The 21,846-nt window shown below is 44.3% G+C and overlaps 1 protein-coding gene across 1 annotated transcript; it reads right to left on the reverse strand.

The window, feature by feature from the left end:
• Positions 1-9,068: 9,068 nt before the first annotated feature.
• On the reverse strand, positions 9,069-17,941 carry RASD2 (RASD family member 2). Its single transcript, XM_009475151.2, has 3 exons — positions 17,174-17,941; positions 12,906-13,185; positions 9,069-11,393 (listed from the first exon to the last, which is right to left on the reverse strand). The coding sequence occupies exons 2-3, from the start codon at positions 13,174-13,176 to the stop codon at positions 10,864-10,866; spliced, it is 801 nt and encodes a 266-aa protein (XP_009473426.1). The 5' UTR covers positions 13,177-13,185; positions 17,174-17,941; the 3' UTR covers positions 9,069-10,863.
• Between the last annotated feature and the right edge of the window lie 3,905 nt (positions 17,942-21,846).

Here is a 21,846-nt window from a genome sequence, read left to right on the forward strand (position 1 = left end):
TATTAGTATGGTACCAACATACTCTGGTCCCTATGAGGCTACTGACCCCAAGCTCAGCTTGGACTCAGCTGTGCTATTCTGTAAGCACTCCAGGATCAAGCTGTTTGAACGTGGCAGAGTTTATTCAGTGAGCCTTGCATACCTGGCTTTGTGTAGCACTGCAAAGCTTCCACAGTGCTCTCTTTTTGACTTCTCATTTCTGAAGTTAAAGTAATTTTGGCTGGCTGTACACTTATTTCTGGGATGGTCTGTGGCTATGACCCACAACAGACTTGTTGGAGCATGCCATGCATCTCTTGGAGCATACCACAAGTCCCTTTTAGGGTATTCACCCAGGCTCCCTTTCTCTGCAGACCAAAACAGTGTGGGTGACTAGCACATGCCTGATATGGGACACAGACAGGATAAGCACTGCGGCATGGAAATTCAGAAAGACTCCTGTAATCTAAGCTTACTCTTTACAGTACAGTTTCTAATGCTTTGCCTGGCACCAATACTTACTTGGGTGAAGAAGGACAAACCAGGGGAAGACCTTCAGTTCTGGCAGTCATGTGTCACTCTGTATTGTTGTCATGACATAAAATGATGGCTTTGTGAGATGGAAGACAACACGTTGCATAGAAGAGTCACTGTGCCATGTATACAAAAAGCCCTTGTCTCCTCAGCCATCTCCCCAGAAGTGCCAGAAGGGAATAAGCTCTGGAGACTATATCCGTGAAGACCCTGGTAGCAGCCTTGAGCATACGTGCAATGTCATGGGCTAAAAGCCATCAAGCAGGCACCAACGTGGCACTGCAGCACACACCAACATGCAGGTGGTGAAGACAATCAGGACACAAGGGCTGACGTGCAAAATGGGGAATACCTGGCAGTACAGACACAGCTCAACAGAGCCATTTGGTTTCCTTTTGATTCTGGCTAAGCACAAAAAAAAAAAGAAGCTTTCACCTGAAGTTTAGGAGGGCTAGAAATAGGAGGTGCTGTCTTTCCCTGTTTGGACTTTGTGTGAAAAGCTGGAGGGGAACAGAAGAGGACAGGACCATTCTAGAGAAGAATAGTGGCTGACATAAGACTTAGAGATAATGTAGAGATCATTTTGCCACTCACTTGCTAATACTGTTCTTCCTACTGCCTTGAAGTCTTGGAGCACCCCACATGCCTCTAATCAAAAACAAACTGGGTCTTTTATCTGTTCTTGCTTCAGATTCTCCTTTACCCAGTGAGGGAAAAGACAGAGGCAGGGAGTACAGATCCAGCCAAACCCAGGTCGGGGCACAGATGACAGATTATGTTTGGGCCTCCAGCATCTCTTTTGCTTTAATTCCTGGTTGACAAAAAGATACCATGGGGAAAAAATGCAAAACCAACATTTCACTCTGGAATACATTCCTTTTCTCAGTTCTTTTAGGAAACAGCAAGCTTCTCTTTTTTTTTTCTAATGTAAATGAGTGGGAAAGCAGAAGGGCCTCTCAGACAGTTCTTATTTTACTAAGAAAACCTTCACTACTCAAGTACCTCTCATGCAAAATCACTTATCTTTTCAGTTTTCTCTTTCAGTGGAAATTTGGTTCAGAACAATGTTTCTTCCTGATAAATCTCAGTCCTTAAGTGCTCCCTCTTCAGGCAAACAATTTTGATAAAGTTGAGAAAGTGCTTAAGTGAGCCTAAGCTCATCTCATTTTCAAAAGTCAATTCAGAGTCTGTAGTCTCATGGAAAATCAGCAAAACTCAAGCCTCCTTAATTAATGAGGTGCTTTCAGACATTTTCTTCTTTGGCAGAGTTCTTGTCTGACAGGGGAAAATGCATTGGGAGAGATGTGTAAAGTCCCAAGAAGAAGGGATAGAAAACATCCCTAAGGCTCTCCCTTCCACCGGGGGCGTTCACTTCTTATGCATCTGCTCGCTGTCTAGCACAGTAAAGTGTCCTGCTGCTGGGCTGCTCTCCATCAGCTGGGCTCTGTATCATCTGGGAGGGTTTTACTATCCATCTGAGTGAAGACCTTTGTCCAACGATCATGCTGTGGAGGGAGGAAACAAAGTTTTAGGATACTGTGAACTGTTTTGCCAAAGCCTGTGCCAGAGGTATTCCTCTCTGGAAGATCAAGGGCAAAGAACAGCTCTTGCGTGGGCTACAGCAATACAAGGGGGGCACTGAAGAGAATCTTGATCCTCTCCATGCTTTTTCACTGCTTTCAACTTTAAATTCCCTGAGTGGCTAAAAATGTCTTCTGTTCCATCAATTTGTATTTCAGAGGTGGGTAGACACCCTTCTCCTAGCAGTATATGACCCATTTCTTTCCCCTGAGAGCTATGGGTGGTCCCTGCATGGCTCATAGGCAGGAGAGGAGCACACATCCCTTGAGGCATCACCTGGTCATTAAAGGACAGGGCAGTCAGCCAGCCTTGGCCATGACTTGGCAATGCCAGCATGGCTGCCTCACTTCCTTGCCCTGCCCAGATTCAGGTTTCATGATAGCCACATGTAAAGCAGCTCCACTGCCTGTCACAGGACACAGTTTGTAGTTAGGTCTAAACTACCATGAGCCACAGCTGGCTTGGGGCTTGCACAACCACAGGAGCACCAACACAGCGCAAAGATGCTCTGTCTACGTAAGAGATCTCTCCTTGGCAAGACTGCTAGGAACCACTGCAAGGAACCAGTGCAAGAATAATAAAGAACTTACCCATCCCATGAGCATTTTGGAAACAATGCATAACCTTTACATCTGCTTTTTCTGTTTCAGTAAGTCCAGCTGAAGGAAGAGCACTACTGAATTATACCAGGTCTTGGTGCTGCTACTACCACAATGTAGTAGTTAGAAGGTCTCTACAGAACTAATTAGCTCTCAGATGTTAATCAGGAAAGTGATGGATTAATACTGCATACAGCAGCTTCTTCTCACTTTAGGTTACAGATAGGATGCTGGCAGGAAACAGGTAGAGAGCCATCATAGGATAAGACAGATGCTGTGAGGCACAAGGTGGATATGGCAGATGTAGTTAATGACTAAGATTCTGCCCTAGCCTTTGCGTACATTGGGACTTTCTATTTGTTGTGCATTTGTATATTGTCTGGTATAATTGGGTCCTGGTCTGTGGGCAGGGTTCCATAATACAAATAAATACCACCATGACTAATGACAGACCTTGTGTAACTGCCCCAAACTTGACAAAAGTTGCAAGCAGTCTGAGTCAGTGCCGTTGTGTAAGGGGATAATTTCTGCTTCAGCAGTGTTGTGGCCAGCTGGAATTGTTCTCTCTGGTAATTGCCAATCTGGATTTCTCCCGGATGGCAGCATCTCATAAAGAGTATCTGAGAAGAGCTCCGGTCCGCTCTCTAATAAGGCTCCACAAGAGAGCTGTTCATCCCTGTCACCCCTTATCCATTGCCTCAGGCAAGTCTCCTGTCAATTTGCAGAGGAACTTGTTGCTCTGTGTTTATGTGTTTATTTTTCCTTTTTACTTTATTTCTTTTTAGAAACTTGTATTTATTACCTTGGCAATGAGCCATCCAACAAGGAACAAACTGTTTTGTGACAGAAAAGATGAGACATTCTGCGCTGGTCCAGCCAAAAGCAATGCCACTGGTCTTCCCTATGTTGTCCTCTAACTCCCCAGGTTGTGTTTAGCAAGGCTGTGTTTCCCTGAGGCACTCGTTTCTCCAGCAGAGAGGGGGTGAAAGCAGAGGTTATGCTGTGCGTCCATCCAAGGGTCCCTGAGTGAAAACCGTTCTGCAGCACACTACCATTCAGCACACAGATATGTAGTGATTGAAGAGCGGGGGGTAGCCGGTGTGTGATTTTAATCCTGAGGCTCCTGGGACTTGCCAACTCAGTGGATGCTGAGGAGAACAGGACCATAGGTAGTGTAGAAGTCAGGGGTTATGCAAAATGTAATTGCTCTCCTGTGTAGCTGGCACTGCACCAGCTCAGCTCCCGATTGAGGTGATATTTGTTTCTGGTCTGCCTCTTCACCTTTTAACGTGTTTATTCATCATTGTTGTACCCAAGTGCCTCACAATCTAGAAGGTGTTTATCCTCTCTCAGCTCTCCCATGAGAGCTACTGGCCCTCTATCAGGCATAGGAAACCAAGATGCTGATTTATGTAAAGAGTTTGGAAACTGGTGGGGCTGTTCCTTCAGGATGTTAGATCTCTGACCTGAAGAGTAAGACAGAAACCTGTGTTACCTAACACCCAGTTATTTTAGCAGCTTTAACTTGTTTTAACTCTGATGCTCCTGGGAGCTTTGCAAAGATGTTGAGGAGCTAGGTGAGGTCCGTCACAGCACTGGTGTTAGTGGTGTCTGAAACGCAAGATCCAGCTCCAATGCTGGGAGTGTGTCTCTTGTGTTTCTCTGTTGCTTTGGTTCCTAGTCTAACACAGAAAGACCACAAGTCCCAGTTTAATAGAATTGTTCAGTTTTCCAGATAAGGTCTCAGTGTGTGAAGGAATTGTTTCTTGGAGACAGACATTTCTTCCCCTCCCCCCCATTTCATCACCACAACTGTAGAGGTTATTTTCCTTTTTTCCTTTTATTTCTAACTTCAAAATATGGACTCAAGACATATTGCTAAAACCAATCTAAAATATTCAGTGCTCTCATGTGTGACTTGGTGTTCTATACTAACTGCTGAAAGCCAAATGCTTGTGAGAGGACACTCTTGAATAAATACAGTCCATATGAAATCCCTCCTTCAAGAGCCTGGAGGGAAGGAATGGGTTGGCGAGAGGGAGTTTGCTTTCCTCTAGGTTAGAGTGATGTGAGGACATATATTCAAGTTGAATTTCTTTTTTTCATTTATATTCTTTTACTTTGCTACAAGATGTCCTGAAACATGGTGACCTCATCCCTTCTTGTCTTCATGTTTAATCTGAACTAATCTTAGTTATCCATCCCAGCCAAAGCACAGGACACGTTTGCATAAATCATTCATAAAATACTTTTGAACAATAAACAAATGTGCAAGAAACTGTTCATGGACAGTTCACCAAAGGAGCTGTTTGCTGTGAACAGTCCAGGGATCTCTGTGGAAATGGTCTAAAAAGCAGTGTCTGACATAAGAAGTCCTGTCTCTGTTGTTAGTGGTCTGGCTGGAGGGGACCTGTGAACTACCAACCCTCCACTTGGGGGGTCGGGATCATGCAGTGAGGACAGGCAGTCTGAGGAAATTTCTTTGAAGCAGACTTGGGATCAGGCTCCATCACAGAAACAAGTGTGGGGGATCAAAATAACCTACTGGCTCAGGCAGTCTAGCCCACTGCCACAGCAAGTTACCCCTGTTGGCTATGTCGATTTCAATGTTTTTCCCAGTGTTTTCCTAATGGGACTTTCACGGCATCTCTTAGAAAATTTTCCAATAGATTCCACTGCCCTAAAGTCTGCCCTGCTCTTTTGCCTACGGTTTCCTGCTTAATACTCTTGTTCCCACTGAGATATCCCACTGTCCAACTCTAAATAAAGTACTGTCTCAGTTGTCATCTCCACCTTTCAAACACATCCAGAGGTTTTCAGCCAGCCTCTCTCAGACTTTGTTTGCCTACATGGCACAGAATTACCCCTTTCAGATTTTTCTTAAGGCTTACTCAAGTCAATCCCTCTAGGCTCATAAAATGTTTTTTCTTGCTAGTCCTTGGCCTCCTTCCAGACTGTCAATAACTTTCTAGGAACATGATGTGTGGGACACAGGGCGGTTCTGCATGCTATGGATGGCCAGTGATGGTAGGGGCAGGAAAGGTCTTTGGCTGATGTTGTCATGAGAGCAAAAGGAAATGTTTCTCTGGGAAGTCTCAGGCTCTGACCGTACCAGATGGTGGTCTGTAAAGACACAGGGAAGAGAGAAGCTGGGCAAGGTTCATAGCTAGCTCTAACAAAACCTGAGTACAGAAGTTGGGTTTATAGCAGTTTGAGATGTGTATTCCCCATGTCAGGTACTGTGCCAGGACAATGTCCCAGTTTACAATCACATCATGGAAATTACTTTCTTATCTATGGTAGCATATCCGTCCCACAGCTTTACCAGACATATTGAGTAGTCTGTGAGGTGGGTCTGGCTGGTGGTCTTTGTTTCTCCACATAACAGAAACTGAAGGGAGGACAACTTCCCATGAGGACTCAGAGGTGAAAGATCTAGGGCAGAGCCACTGCTAGTCATCTTCCCCCTGCAAATTCTGTGCTCTTTCTGAGTGCAGAGAAAAGGCTGTTGCTATAGAAACCAGTGGGGAAAATGTACATTATATCATGTTTTATATATTTTTCCAAGGACACCCTTTAATCTGAGCCTGCTACCATATATTTTTAAAGAAACAATAATGCTAATAAAACCCCTAAATGTAATAGTGATTTCAAATCAAATCAAATAATCATTACTTACTTCAAAAACACCTCTGCCTGTAATCTTCTCTGGGACAGAGCTAGCAAGGCAGCCCACAATATGGTGCATGACAGGAGGGTAAATCTAAGGCAGCAAAAGGTGTGATGTGAGGTGGGAGGGTGGGTCCTACACAGCAGTAAGTGGTGGTTAACATTTGAGGAAGGACAAAATAGCTAAATAAAATGTTGTCAGATTTGACTTGTGTGTGGAGAAGGATGAAATAAGGGTGAAAGCTACATTTTGTAGCATACACTCTAGCCTACCTTTTCTCTTCTTTACCCACCCAGCCTACTATTGCTATCCTACCTTTGTGAGCCTCCTTCTGAAGCTCTTTTCTCTGCTGTTGCCCTTTTAAAGATTATTCCACCATTTCCTACTTGTCTTTGTGATAATAACAAGCTCTTTGGCCTCCCAGACAATCAGACCTATTGCACCCTGGGGTCTCAAGGAGACAATGCTCTTTGTGAGGCTGCACCATGAAAAGCCTTTCTCTAGCATCAGACTGGCCTGGTGGCAGCAGTCCTCTTGGGGATCCTTCAGAACAGAAGCCTAATTTAGTCCTCTGGATGTCAAAACAGGATTTTTCTCTGCCCTTCCCACCCTCAATTTATTTTTTACTTAATTCACCATGACCACTATTTCCTTCCTGATTTGTACTGACCCTGTGGCTTAATTAGATTTTTGTCATTATTTACAGTAGCTCCTATAATGTGTTGACTTGTAATTTCTTCAGGACAAGGACTTTCCTGCTGTGTAAAGAAATGTACAAAATAAATCTCAGCCCTGTCTTGTTCCAGGGCTGTGATTGATCCTAAGTCAGGTATATGTCCCTGCTCGTTGTCCTGGAAGTAAGTACACAAAAAACATCAGCGAGGCTTTGTATTACTAATGCTAGCTTTTATATGCTGCAATGTAGGACAAGGTAGCTATTGGAATAAAACAATTGTGCTAGGTAAGACCAAGTAAGGGTACACCTGCTTGCAGCATCTTTGCTGGACTGATCCCTTACTCCAGGCTTGCCCTTAGTCCAGTGCATTTTCATGACTTCTTGGGTTACAGTAAGTTCTGTGCAGGTCTCCTGAATCCTGAGGGGGGAAAAAAAGTTATTTCTCTTTCCATTGCTTCCGAGGCCTGGCTGTAGGTCTGCTCTTTGCTCCTTTCAGGGTCTCACTGTTTCTGCACACATGAGTTTCCCATGAAGCCTTTCCCTGCGCTGTCTTACAGCAAGACACGTTCAGCGGTTGGCAGGGCAGAAACAATTCCCCTTTCCTCTTCCTGCCTTACCTTACGTCCCCTGTGCACACAGGTAGCCTTGCTCTCTGTTTTCCAGTCCCAGCCCTTTTCACAGAACATAATGGCTGCTAACTGTGAATAAACAACTGAGACACATACTGTCTGTTTTAGGGGCTGTAAGCACCTCTAGAGCCCAAATAATATACGAATATTAATAGAATGACTGTAATGATGTAATAAAAGCAAAAAAATAAATGTCCTCAGGAGCATGATAATCTAACTTCAAAAGCAGTTACCATCAGTAACCAAATGCAGAGGGAAGACTAGGATTACTTTAATAAGATTACCTGCGTATTGCCATTTGTTTCTGCGGGTGACTGTAATGCTGCTTCACCTTCACTCCCAGCCAGTTTCTCAGATGCTTCTCACCCTGTGCATTGGCTGGCCAAGCTGGACTGTGAAGCTGGGGCTCACTGGTCTTCCCATGGGATCCAGCATATCTCTGTGAACACCTGCTCCTTCATCTTCAGCCTCCCCTACTCTTGTGCCCTTGCTGTGACTGCAACGTTGTTTTTCCATGCCCTGTGACTTCATATCCATGGTGGAAAAGGCAGGAATGGGAGGACATGGAAGGGTGAGGAAAGCTGGTGTCTTTGAGGAGATGGAAGGACAGTAGGGAAAATAATTGTAAAAGGTCAGTGTTGTAAGATAAAGGCAGGGACTTGATGATTATGGAGGCTCTTTAAAAATTCAGCTTTATCCAGCAGGCGAGGGAGAGCGGACACAGACTCAGTAATGCAGCACATGGGCTATAGTGGAAGGAGTTCCTCTCTAGCTTCCTGGAGCCTCTTAATCCAACCAACGGCCAGTGCGCATGCCCTTCTCACTCTGTCTTCAACCCCCCCATGTCCCTGTGGTGCATGAGCCCTAGAGTCTGATCACTGGTACATTCAGTAGTCATCCACTTGGGTGGAGAGTCTGTAGGGAGGTAGGCATGTGCTCAGGGAGACCAAGACTCATACAGCTGAGAGGTACAGATGGTGAGATGGAGAGACTGCTGAGAGCAACAGTGATGTCTCTGCAGAGACCACATTAAATCACACCAGGGGTGAGCACACCAGCTCCATGCGTGAAGGAGAAAGTGGTTATTTTCTCATGTTGAAGGCAGCATGGGGAAGAGTAACTGCTTCTGCTTGTGAGGATATCTGTACATATAAGTCAATGTTCAGATAGACAGATAGATAGATAGATAGAAATATGTAGGTATAGACACAGTTCTGTTCCAAACAGACAAATATGTAGCCCCTGGTGTCTGCAGGACATAAAAGGCTCTTCCAGAACTTACTGGAGATCTCATCAGGGCTCTCAACCCACAACTCACTTGCCTAGATGCACCTGCACAACGAAAAAATGGCACCTTCCTCATTATTCTTGGAGAAAGTAAAAAAGGACCAGGACACAGCTAAAAAATAAACCAGGTTTAATCATAAACCATGTTACATATTTATAGATAGGGAGGGGGGCATGGTCTGAAAGGTGCTGCCCTGGCAACAGGAATAAAAGAACAGTGTATTTTATCAGTCAATATACAGTACCAATGAAGGGTGGAGCTGATAAATGGATATGGGATTTTGAGTCCCAGAGGCTAACTTTTACAGACAACCATCATTCTTGGTTTCCTGTCAAATTATAGCATGAACTAGCTCACAGCTCTGACCAGGACACAGCAAGGCAGATACAGCCAAGAACAGAATTTGAAGGTGAGTGAGGGGCAAGATATCTGAAGGTCGTTCTGAGGTATATATAATGTATATACTCTACTGTTGTGTACAGTCTTGGGGCCATACTTTGCCCACAGTTATGTGTGCACACATCTCATTCCAGTCAGTGAGAGTGGCAAGCTCACATCTGAGAGAATATATTTGTCTTTGAGGGCATACAGGAGCACATTGAACAACAAAGCCAGAAGCAGAACAGGGAGAGAGCTGAAGACAAGGAAGCCTGGACTGAGCTGAGAACAGGAGGAAGTGAATGGACGGTCCCAGATTTATCTGGCCAGCCAGTTCAGCCCTGTTTGGACAGTCAGCGCAAAGCTTCTGTTCTGAAGGACTTCTGCAGTGCAAAGGTTTCCATCAAGGCAACCTTTATCAGACAACAGGGAAAACCATGAACAAAATTACTAGAGGCATGTTAACAGAAGAAACATGATGGAACTGGCCCTACAATTGTTTAGTTCTTAATTTTGAAGGAAAACCCAGTCCTGCCTCTGAAGTGGTCTAAGCCAACATATGAATCTGGTCAGTCTTGGCTGAAATAGGCAGAGGAAGGAACCATTGCTTTGGTGGCCAGCAAGGCAAAGGGTGGCATTTGTACTATGGTATTCAGAGTTGGTGTGGCTGCTTTGAGAAACAATATCACACCAGGCTTGCAAAGCAGTCAGATGTATTGGCTTTTTGCAGAACAATTTCACATTCAATCAATGTACATATTATATAGTTTTACAGATGAAAAACACCTTTCACTGCTAGAAAGCAGACACTGTTTTGATATCAAACACGCTTGCCATCTGATTTTGCTAAGAACCCACACCCAGACAATAAAAAAACCAAATCCCAAATAAAATCTATAATACAAAACAACGTTCATGTTGATGTCAAATGATAACTGTCCCAGCAAACATAAAATCAAGATCTTAATGCAGGTCCCCTCAGAAGCGAGTTAGAGTCACACGTCCATGTATAGAGACCACTCCCCATCTGGGAAACCTCAGTAAGACTGTTGCCCTTTGAAATGCAAGTCCCATTTTTTAAAGGAGTGCTCCACGCATGCATGCACACGTACACACGACACACAGAGATACACACACGCATACACATAACCTCTTTCTTAGCAAGAGCTGCATGCTGGGTAACTGTTAATGCCTTCTGTGCATTTCTGACCTACTTTTTTGTAAGGATGAGGTTGAAATTTCTTTACTTCTCAGGTCTCTATTCTTTAAACAAAAAGGGGAATGAAGAGGAACTACATTACAAAGACAGAATAATGCACTTGTATCTCAGGCATATGATTTTTCCCAGTCATTTACAAGGATGATGTTATTTACATTTGTGACTCAGCAGAATCTGCCGGACGAGTTATCCTTTCTCCATGTTGGGTTTTCTCGATGAACCCCGTGAGCTCATTCTGTGCTTCCACAGACCATTTTTCTTTAAGGCACTGCATGTGGATGATGACTTCAGACAGAAGTGCAAGCCCCCTTCATTGGATCGTACATTTCTCCCTCTCCCTTGACTGACCTTCCCTGAGAACTTTCGATTTGATGTACTTCAGGTCACTGTTGACGCTTGGCCGGCGAGCAAAGGGAGAGATCATGCCATAGGCGTCCATGTCCTTGACTCGGCGCATCCGGAAGGATTTCTGTTGGAAGGTGTCACCATACTGGATGGAGATTTTCCTGTGGAGCGCAGGGCTCATCTCATGAGGTAGCTTGGCCATGCTGAAGAGGACATAGAACATCTCATCCACATTGGTGTTCTTCTTGGCTGAAACTTCAAAGTAAGCACAGTTTTCGTCACTGGAGACAAGGTTCTCACCTTCATCTGAGCGTACCTTGCGGAACATTTCACTGTGGTCATTTTTATTGCCACAGATCACCATGGGGAGGTCAGCTGTTTCCTTGGTCTTGTTCTTCAGGCAGGATTTGACCTCAAGGATCTGTTTCTGGAGCCTCTTGACCTCATCAAAAGACTCTCTGTTGTCCAAGCTGAATACCAGGATGAAAACATCCCCTGCAATTAAAAAAGGATACTGTAAAGGCTTGTTGGTTGCAACTTGTGTCAGAGGAGCTAATTTTCAAAAACCAATAGGTTTATTTGCCGTCTCTTCCCCATATTTTTTGTTTGGTCCTTTTGAATCTGTTCATTAAGTACTTTAGTTCCAATTCTTCTAATTCAACTCTCTACTCTTTTCTGTAGTGCTATGGAAAAGACTTTTGGCTATGATGTTACTTCAGCCATATCTGACTTTGTGTTCCCAGGTTGCACTAGACTTGCAAATTATTGCCCATTTGTACTCTTTTTTTAAACATGTGTCTGTCTCAGCTCTGCTACATTGCTTATCTTTTTTCTTCCTTTTGTTTGTATCTCTGCGTAAAACAGAACCTGTTCTGACACCAGGAAGAATGGAGAGCTAGGAGCCGCTCAGCCTTGACCTTTTGATTATACAATACAAGAAGCAACACCTGAACTGAAGATTTACAGCTATTCAGTCCTGAACGCCTAAGTCAGGAACGAGAGGTTTCCCAATGTGCAGTGCTCTGCTGTCATTTCAAGAGAAACAGACCATGGAAAAAAAGAAATACATAAATGACACAGATCCCCTGGCATTTCCTTTTGACATTTCCTGACTTAGAATTCCTTTTGCAAATATGAAATAACGCAATTCATTGCCTGTTGAATGACATTCGTGTGGAACATGCTAAGAGAGCTTTCAGGGACAAAAGCTCACATCTGCATCCCAGAAACTGGCCCTAGGACCTCACTGAATGTGGACGCTAGCCTGGTCAGATGTGAATGTCATGTTTCACTGGCTAGCTAGGAGGGTAGATAGCAAATCCAGAAAGCAGGTTTGTTGTGAGCTGTGACTGAATATATCTCCACTGTCAGTTTCACAGTTATGTCTTAGCTCACAACAGGAACTGCTTGACAAAAAGAATGCACAAAATGAGCCCACCATTTTCCCTTTTTCCTCTTGAATTCATTTGATTAACCACTGACTAAGGAGAAAGGGTAAAAGTAGAGTTGTCCTTTTACTGGAATATCAGATCAAGGGAATCAGGCTGGAAATTTTAGGAAAAAAAATCTTTGACGTTTTCATGGTTTGAATTCCCTTCCTGTGCATTTTACATTTGTTTTTCACTGCTTGTGTCTTATTTACATGCTTATTTTGTCCCTTGCTGCTCTTTATGCCCACAGGATTTTATTCAGCCATTCATTTGTGACTGCAATAAAAAATATGGAGCAGGAGGGAAAGGTAGGGAAATAAACTAGGGGGAAATCTCAATTTCAGACCTTCACCCAGTGGACTTCTCCTCTGTGGCTAATGCACTCCCTGTAGTGCCTGGAGCATCCCGGCCAGGAAATATCTTTCTAGAGAAGTGCATCTTGCAACTAAATCAAAGCAGTCCTTTCAGCTATCTCTCAAGAAACAGTCATCTCCAGGCTACAGTTTTCAAGCTAATGTCTGTCATTATGATCTTTCACCCACTGTTCCCCATCTGCACACTTCCCCCCACTTCTCACCTGTCAGGATGGAAAGCCTCCTCATAGCGGGGAAGGGGTGATTCCCAGAGGTGTCCAGGATGTCCAGCTGATACATGTCTCCCCGGATGTTGTAGACCTTGCGATGAAAGTCCTCAATGGTGGGAGTGTACTGGTCCTCAAACCGGCCATTGAGAAAGCGTGAGACAATGGAGCTTTTCCCCACCCTGGAGGCTCCCAGCACTACCATACGGTACGAGTTCTTGGCTGGCACATTCAGGGTGCAGTTTCCACCAGACATGGTCTTCATCATTGCTTGATCCTGAAAGAGGAAATGGAAAGACCAGGAACTAGATGGAGGATGGAGTAGGGCAGCTCCTTACCACAAGCTTGTCAAAGAGTGCTCTGGAGTGCGGTCCTCGTTAGTAGATCAATGGTTCATACAGAAATCTTTTCACTGCAGATGCTTAATTTTTTTCAGTCTCCTTTCCAGGGAGTGTTTTGGTTTTTTTTTGAGGGGGGGTCTTTTCTTTTAAAATTATATAAAAATGAAGGAACTTACACTGAAAATAGCATGGTTTTGAATTGTAATTTACTATTTTGTTTAAACATTAAGGGCTAATTTTATCAGCTGTGCTTCAACTTAGACACCAAATTCCTTCCCACCATCTGCGTCACTTAGACATTACCAGATTTTTCAGTAGAGCTTGATTCTCATTTAGATACATAAACACAGAGGTCAGATTTCCCAATATACTGCATCCACTGCAGCTGCCATTAGGACCTAGACCGCTTCGTTTGGTTGCCTAAATAGGAGCTGCGCACAATATTCATTTTGAGATCAACCAGAAGTCAGGCAGAAACAAGAATCATGCTTGATATCAGTGGAAGCTAGACATCTCAGTAACTTTAAATCACTGGTCTCATACAACCTTCATTATTGATGCAGGGGGTTTCAACCACAAAATAGCATTGGCCGATGATAGGTTCTAGGATCTGTGCTGTCAGTGACCTTTTAGAAATCAGATTTTAATCTTACTGTTTGGACTGGTAGTGTGGGAATTCCCTATCAACAAACTATCAGCATTGCAGCAGGATGGCTGGCAATGGATGGAGCTGCAGAAACGTAGATTTCACAGGAGTTTCAGTCATTATACATACACAGCTGTTGTGGGTGTCACAGTCTTTGCGGGTGCTAAGTACAAGCAGGAGAAAAGATGAAGGACAGCCATCTTAAATAGCTATTAGACAAGATTTCCAACCCCTGACAACTAAAATGAGTCTTGAGACCTTGGAGATCGCATTTTGACATAGCATTCAGATGCAGAAAACTTTGATAGGAAAAAAAAAAGTGTTGCTCAGCCATTTTTCATGTACCAGTTCAAATGACTTGTGTGCTGAAAGGAAAAATATAACCCCTGTGTGTGGAAGCTAACCGTTAGAGCAAAGAAGGCACATTTTTGACAGAGTTTATTTTGGTTACTAGGATCTTATTAAAGAATAATCAAGTTCCCACTGTGCCGTTTATTTAACTGAGGTGTCGTTTATTTAATATTACAATGCGAGTACTTTATGTACACTGAAAGATCATTTCTGGGTCCAGACCTGGATTCCTGCCTTTCCCTTGAGTGAATTTTATCTCCCAAGCTTTTATGTAGCTGACACTTATCTCAGTCAAAGGCTTAAAATCTTTTACTTTGTTTAACATGTGCTAAGCACCAAAGCAGCAGTGAAGATACGGTCACTGCTAAATAAAGAAGTCTCTGGAATTCTGATCCAGCATCATTACAAGCGCTGTGCTATAGCCCCAGGCAACAGCAAAACACTACTATTTGTTATTATTGCTATAATTTGCTGCACACCAACAGCACATTCAGCCCTATCTAAGCACAGAAGAAAATGCGATGCTTTCCTCAGAGTAGCTTACACTCTGAATTATATTCAGCGGGCAGGACAGTATAATATTAGAACCAGACAGTAATGTCAGAACATAACTTTGGATGGACACACACTTATAGAGTTACGGTACCGTTGGGAATGCTGTGGCGGGAATGACAGCAAGGAGCACACCTGGTGTTTGAACTGGACTCTCTGTTTTATTTAGAACAGCAGCTATCTTTATCAGTGCAGAAACGCCATATTCAGCCTCTGAAGCAACACTGCCATGTACACTATCTCTGCCCTTTCCCATGTAGCCAGTCCAATACTGTCTTGCATCCACGGGCAAATGGTGACAGAGCTGCTTTGGGATGCTTCCTTTCACCCTCTCAGATTTTGTTTAGCTGGCAGAAAAAAGCAGGGAGATAGATTTTGTGAGAAAAACTACAAACTTCTTTATGGCCCAGGATCAGTATTTAGAAATGAGTCAGCTCTTCAGTCTGGGATGGACCAGTGTAGCTGCTTGAGGGCAAGTGGACTGTGTTGGTTCACACCTGCTGAAGATCAGTTTCATACAACTTGGTGTGGCAGAATCTGGGAGTGAGCACAGTTACTCTTTTTAAGCAAATGCCTTATATCTTCTGTAAAGAATATGCACGCTGGGAGACCTGATCGTGGTCAGCAGCTTTACAAGCCCAAATCCTACAAATTATACTGCTGACTGGCAGGTAACAACTGAGCTGCTGGTGATTAGAGAAACTCCCATCACACAGCAAAGGAGGTGGACTGTGTCACTGTAGCTGCTTGGAGGGTTAATTTTGCACCTTTAGTGCAAGAGGCACTTCTCTCCTCCACTTTGAAATTAATTCCACTGCTGTGGACCTCAGCTAATGCCACTGTACACTGAACAACTTGGAGAAGGAATTGCCACCAGAGCTACCCACAGACAGGGAAGAGTAAGGCACAAGGAAGCTGAGTGACCACCCAAGGTCCAACAAATGAGAAACGTGAACAGACTCTGAGACTCTTACCTGTCCAACTCTTTCTCCTTCCCACCTTTCCTCATCCTTACATCTCTGGTCATTAAATGACACTGCCTCCCACCCCCATCAAAGGCAAAATACACGTGCTCATTTCAGGACACTTTGCCCCAAGGATGTAGACGCACTGAAGGAGAAGGAGTGTGAGGACATGCAGATTTTAATGTATTAAATAGTCACTTTATGCTGTCCTTGTTCCACCTGTCAAGGCATTCAGTCAAGAGGTCTCTTGTGCTTTCCTGCCTGCATTTCATTTCACACAGAGTCAAAAAGATGCTTTTCAGCACTTTGATTCATGGAGTTGCTACTCATCTCATCACCTCTGCTGCAAATCTGACTCAGAGCATGCCATTGAACCAGGAGCTTATATTTGTGTTTTGTGCTCTCTCTTATTACCCCACTCCAGTTTTTCTCCAGTTTAACACAATCTGCCTTCTTTCCTCCTCAGAAAAGGAATGAAACTTCAGCCTTCACACCCAGGGGTCAGGGGGAGCACAGGGACTCATACATTGAAAAAGATTAAAGGCAGAAGAAAGGAAACAGAAAGAGACCACATGTTCATGTACTAAATAAAGCAAAATCAATCAGAAGAGAATGAGGAGACAAACAACCTCCAGCTGGCTTTAATCTACATCTTTTCCTCCCAGTTTATTAAATGCTTAAGCATAGATTAATTCCCAGTGGTACCTTCTGCTTTATGCACCGGCTTGATGCTTGAAACTTTACATTAGTATTTTATATTGGTACAGCACAGGGATTTTAAAATGTCATAGAAATGTGGGCAATGAGTGTTATCTCCACTTAATGAAGGGAAAGGCTCATACACCCAGAAAGAGCTGAAACAGCTGTCCAAAATCAACATTAAACCCCATTTCTTTTGACTCCCTGCATTGTCTTCTACCTGCTAACCACCACTGCTTGTTTCATAGGCAGACATTGGAGTGAATGACAATGCAGCTGTTTTTGCATGCTCTGAAGAGCGCTTGTCTGAATTCCAGTGAGGTGCTGACAAATTTGATCCTGAGTGTCTGCAGAGAGATATCTAAAAGGAAGACGTTCTTCATTCAACCTGCCTAGAGCTTTTACACCTTAGGTTTCCATCCTCCCATCAGGGGGTATGCTCCCTACCAATCCCTATCCATGAACAGACTTGAGCTACCTCTCTTGCATTCCACAGCCTTCAGCTACTGTTTGTGTCTCTGTTTGCCATTCCAATGTAATTCACTGCATCCAGCTAAAAAGGACATAGGCAGACGCAAACTGTACCATGCATAACAGACCTGTCACTTGTTAGTCACTACTAGTATCCCCGTAATTTTCACACACACCACAATCACTCCTGTGGAATGTTTGTTTCCTACTCTCATCCCAAACTCCATGCTGCTTTCTTACCTCCCTTTCCTTGGAGGAGCAGTCCTGGGTCTTGGTGCAGTCTGATGAAGCTGATAATTTTAATCAGACGTGGCTGCTGCTGTAAAAGGCTGTTGTTCTGTGGGTCCCACGTTGCTTGCTCTGGCTCAGTTCTTCACCAGTATTTCCTGGGAACTTTTAGCAAGATTGGGAGGGACCGCAGGGCTTCAGAGGGTGTTCCCCCATGGATGGTAAGTACTAGATCAGGCGACTGACATGGGCTAAAGAAGGGTCTCAGAACCAGTGGTAGCTTTTCCCTGTGGTGAGATGAGCTTTTCTCCTCACAGCCTCAGTTTGAAAGAAGGAGAAGCAGAGTCTCTCCCCCTCCCACTGGCTTTTCTTGCAAGTTGCGCTTCGTAGGCTCTGCTGGGGGGGAAGGGTCTCTGGAGCGACACCTGGTCGTGCAGGGTCGTGGGTGCATCCAGCTGGCCCACCCTGCCTCTACGCTGCCTCAGACCCTGTGGGGAGAAATCAGTGGGGGCATGGAAGTTGTCTGTGGTGAACCTACGCTTCCCCAGGTCTTGCCTGGCACAGCCCCCACCACTAGCTTCTTTTCTTCTGGTCTGAGATTTGCTTTAAAATATTCTCTTTCTAGGACAGAAAGGGCTTTTCTTTACATTTGCCAATTAAGTCTTCTTCCTTCCCTGCCTTTCTCCCTCTCTCTCTCACAAATACTGGCAAATTGCAGATTTTCCTTCTGTAGGACTCACAGATAATTGGCTCAACTCCTCCCTTGAAGTCAGTGTCAGACACAGGGGAAGGAGGGGTGCTGAGGGGGTGGGATTTTGTGCCTATTGAAAAAAATCTTTTCTTTTCTCCTCTAAACAGAAAGTTCATAGGCATTGCAGACTGCACATTCCCCATCTTTCCACCAGAGACCTGTATGTATGCATGTGTGGGGAATGAGTTAGCGTACGTGTACGAGAGACACGGAGACTTCACTTACTTTGCAAGCTGTAAATTCATAAGCTGTTTCTAAAGGCTCTATACTTCCGTGCTGATCTTTTCTGCTAGACAGAAGCCGACTGACTCATTTCCCAAGTAGGGGCTTTCTGTCCATAATTCCTGTAATTCCTCTGCCGTATGGAATACTTTCTCCTGTTCCCTCAATCTTGAAGATGTTATGTTAGGATTGCTGGTTGGGTGGTTTGATTAAAAAATAAGAACAATGTGTAACTGCTGTTCTTTCATTAATATTTAAATAAATGAAAAACTAAACTAGAGCTAGGTGATAAAAATGTAAGAAAAAGGTCAAACAAACTGAAAATGTGGGGGACTAAGGGTCAGAAAAAGAAGAGAAGCAAAGAAAAGTTAGAGTGAATTAAAGGAATTTGTTCAACCGCAAATGAAAAAACATGTTTGCAGTTTATTTTACTGTTTATTGACTCTAATTTTTTCCTCTTTTTGAGCTGAAAAAATAGTTTAGATCTACAAGTCTATTTTAAAAGATGTTAAAAAGATTGATTTTGAAAGATTTGAAATGAAGTATTTCAGCATTTCCCACTTAAAACTCCTAAGCAGAGAGAAAAAAAAAAAAGAGGAAGAAAAACACTTTGAGATTTTAAAGATACTTTGACAATAAGAAAATGGAAGGGAGGCACTATCTCCCAAATCTGAATGTAGTTTCAGGACTCCCACAGTTCTCTCTCTTCTTCTTTGAGCAAATTTACTCTTCGTTGAACACAAAGATTCCTCCAACTACCTTGTCTGTTTCATCTCCAGACCCCCCCAAACAATTCCTGCAGCTTTTGAGAAATTCCTGAGATGCTTTTCTTTTTCTCCTCCTTCTCCTCAGAGCACAAGGAGGTTTCTGCTGTTACCCTCAGAATAATGTTTCCCTCCTTTGCCTGTTCTCCCGGCGCGGTGCAGCACAGCAGCCATCAGCAGCTGTTGAGGAGGGCGCCGTGGCTGTTGCAAGCACATGGTCTGACACGCATGTATGTCTCCCTGTGCGAACAGACTTTGAAAGCCACAACACAGGGTCCTGCTGTAACCATCTGTGAGAGGCAGCAGCTCCCAGTAAAGTCAGGCCTGAGCAGGAGGTGGATTTGGGGCCCCCAGGCTAACACAAAAGCAAACCACCATTGATCGAATTTGGGAAGCAGCAGCTCCTGGCTTCCTCCTAATGCAGACGACTTTAGATTTGGGAAGGAAGAGCACAGATTGGCACAGCACCATTGAAACACCACTGGCTTCTTCCAAGGGGTGGTGAACTGGTAATGGGTCATGTCATGAACTCAGCTCTTTGTAGACCACAACACCAGGACTCCTTTGTCAGCTCCTGAGCCTTTTCTCTTTGGCAAAAAGTAGAGGAGTATTTTTACAGCTCAGAGAAATTTTTGAAATAAGATATGACGCTTTCCATTCCTAAGTCATTGGTTCAGATCAAACCTGGTCCAAAAGCTGCCATCTTTGGTGTCTGGGCAACTATTTGTGTAGCCTAGATCCAAACAGAGCAACCAGCACCCTGGTATCATTGCAAAAATCAGCAAGAAGTCAAGTCCTGTAGTGCTACAGAGAATAAACTCATCTTTCATCCCTATAGCTCACATGTTGAGTGTACGAGTTCTCTGCTAAAAAAGAAAGAAGTGTAGTCATCATGGAGACCATCTCATCAGCCTGGAATCTCAGCCTACTCAAGCTCTTTTGTAAACCAAATGCAAAACTTTTGCCTAGCCGGCTTCACCAAGCCCAAACTCCCACTCAGCTGTCTTCTTCAGCATTTACACTAGCCAGCTGAGTTCCTCAAATTATATAAAAATAAAATAGGAACATAATTGACTAGGCACCTTGGCTTTATTTGATCTCTCAGCAAACGGCTAATAAAATAATAAATTACTTTTGAAGTAAGCCATTGAAAGACAATTGCTAACTATGAGCCTTCAGAGGCTCGCGAGATGCTGCTGTAGCTTTTTGGGTTGTTTCTTTTTTGCTTCATTTTTTCCGGTGTGCTCCCAGTTCAGGAGTTGACAAAAACCTGGGCTTTCATGCCTTCCCTCACGGCTCAGGAGACCAGAGCTCAAAATTCCCTGCTTTTCCCATGATGTCCTGAGGGGCTGTGGTGGAGAAGTCACGTTAATTCTGTATATCTGCCCCCCACCTGAGAAGCAGGGACGGCAGCACCTCTTTGCTTTTAAGGTTATAAAGGGAATAAGTGGATCAGAGAAACAAAGCCACTGCCAAAACAAGAAAAAAATTTCTCAGACTCAGCAGTTTCCTCTGGTTAGTCAGAGACCATCAGCCTTTCTTAGAGGTTACAGATATTTACCAATTTAAAAGTCAAGCTTACAATGAATTACTCTCTAGAGGCATTTTTCCCTCCTACTCCTCCAGTCTCTAAAGAAAGCCTAAATGAGGATTTTATCTGGGTAAAGCTGTCTCAGAGGATGATAGGCTGTGGCTGCAGAGAACCTCCACTGCTACGAAGGGCTGTGCCTGCCTCTCTGGGTGACACTGGCCATGGCTTGTGATGCAGTCCTTGAGTCTTGAGTCTGGGTGTCCAGTGTGAGAGACAAGAGAAACAGAATGCGTGGCAGATGAGTTAAATCAACTGAACAGTATGGTTTATATAGGACTAACTGGAAGCAAATTACCTCATTGGTGCAGCAGCTCATCAGCACATTATAGCTGTCATCTCTGAGGCTGGTGTGTGGATCCTGCCAGCTCATCCATGGGGCTGCCTCATCTGCCAAAGGTGCTGTAGATGGTGCAGCTGCAGCTGGTGGACAAGACAGCTGTGCTTATTTTGGCTCTGCCTAGACCGTGGGTGAGCAGAGAGGGAGGACTTGAGAGGGCAAGTCAAGGGAAGGGGAAGAGAAATGTTGCAGGGAGAGGATGGGTAGAAAGATCATAGAATCATAGAATATCCTGAGTTGGAAGGGACCCACAAGGATCATCGAGTCCAACTCCTGACCCTGCATAAGACAACCCCAAAAATCATACTATATGTCTGAGGGTGTTGTCCAATTGCTTTTTGAATGTCGTCAGGCTTGGTGCCATGACTGCCTTGTGGGGGAGCCTGTTCCAGTGCTCCACCACCCTCTGAGTGAAAAACCTTTTCCTAATGTCCAACCTATACCTGCCCTGGCATATCTTCCTGCTGTTCCCTTGGGTCCTATCATTGGTCACCAGGGAGAAGAGATCAGTGCCTGCCCCTCCTCTTCCCCTTGTGAGGAAGCTGTAGACCACAATGAGGTCTCCCCTCAGTCTCCTCTTCTCCAGGCTGAACAGACCAAGTGACTTCAGTTGCTCCTCATATGGCTTCCCCTCTAAACCCTTCACCATCTTTGTGGCTCTCCTCTGGACACTCTCTAGTGGCTTCCTATCCTTTTTATACTGTGGCACCCAAAACTGCACACAGTACTCAAGATGGGGCCACACCAGCACAGAGTAGAGTGGGACAATCACCTCCCTCGACCGGCTAGCAATACAGTGCTTGATGCACCCCAGGACACGGTTGGCCCTCCTGGCTGCCAGGGCACACTGTTGGCTCATGTTCAGATATACAGAGGAATGGGGAGAGACCAGATGAAAATACTGCTGTCATGTCTTGCGCTAACCACCTGGCTCCAAACAGTGGTGAAGTGACTTGCTCTATGGTGGGACACATGAGCGGGCAACTGCTCCTCAGACCCATCAGAGGAGCTTCCTCTTCA

This window comes from Nipponia nippon, unplaced genomic scaffold (genome assembly GCF_047370975.1).
Source record: "Nipponia nippon isolate SJK-2023a ecotype South Korea unplaced genomic scaffold, ASM4737097v1 scaffold_3, whole genome shotgun sequence".
Taxonomy (NCBI): Eukaryota; Metazoa; Chordata; class Aves; order Pelecaniformes; family Threskiornithidae; genus Nipponia; species Nipponia nippon.

Bases quoted from the DNA above. Each gene is read 5' to 3' on its own strand.
- RASD2 (XM_009475151.2), bottom strand. From the start codon at position 13,176: ATGATGAAGACCATGTCTGGTGGAAACTGCACCCTGAATGTGCCAGCC. The intron at 11,394-12,905 runs GTGAGAAGTGGG...TTTTAATTGCAG, and splicing joins GAGGCTTTCCATCCTGACAG to GGGATGTTTTCATCCTGGTA.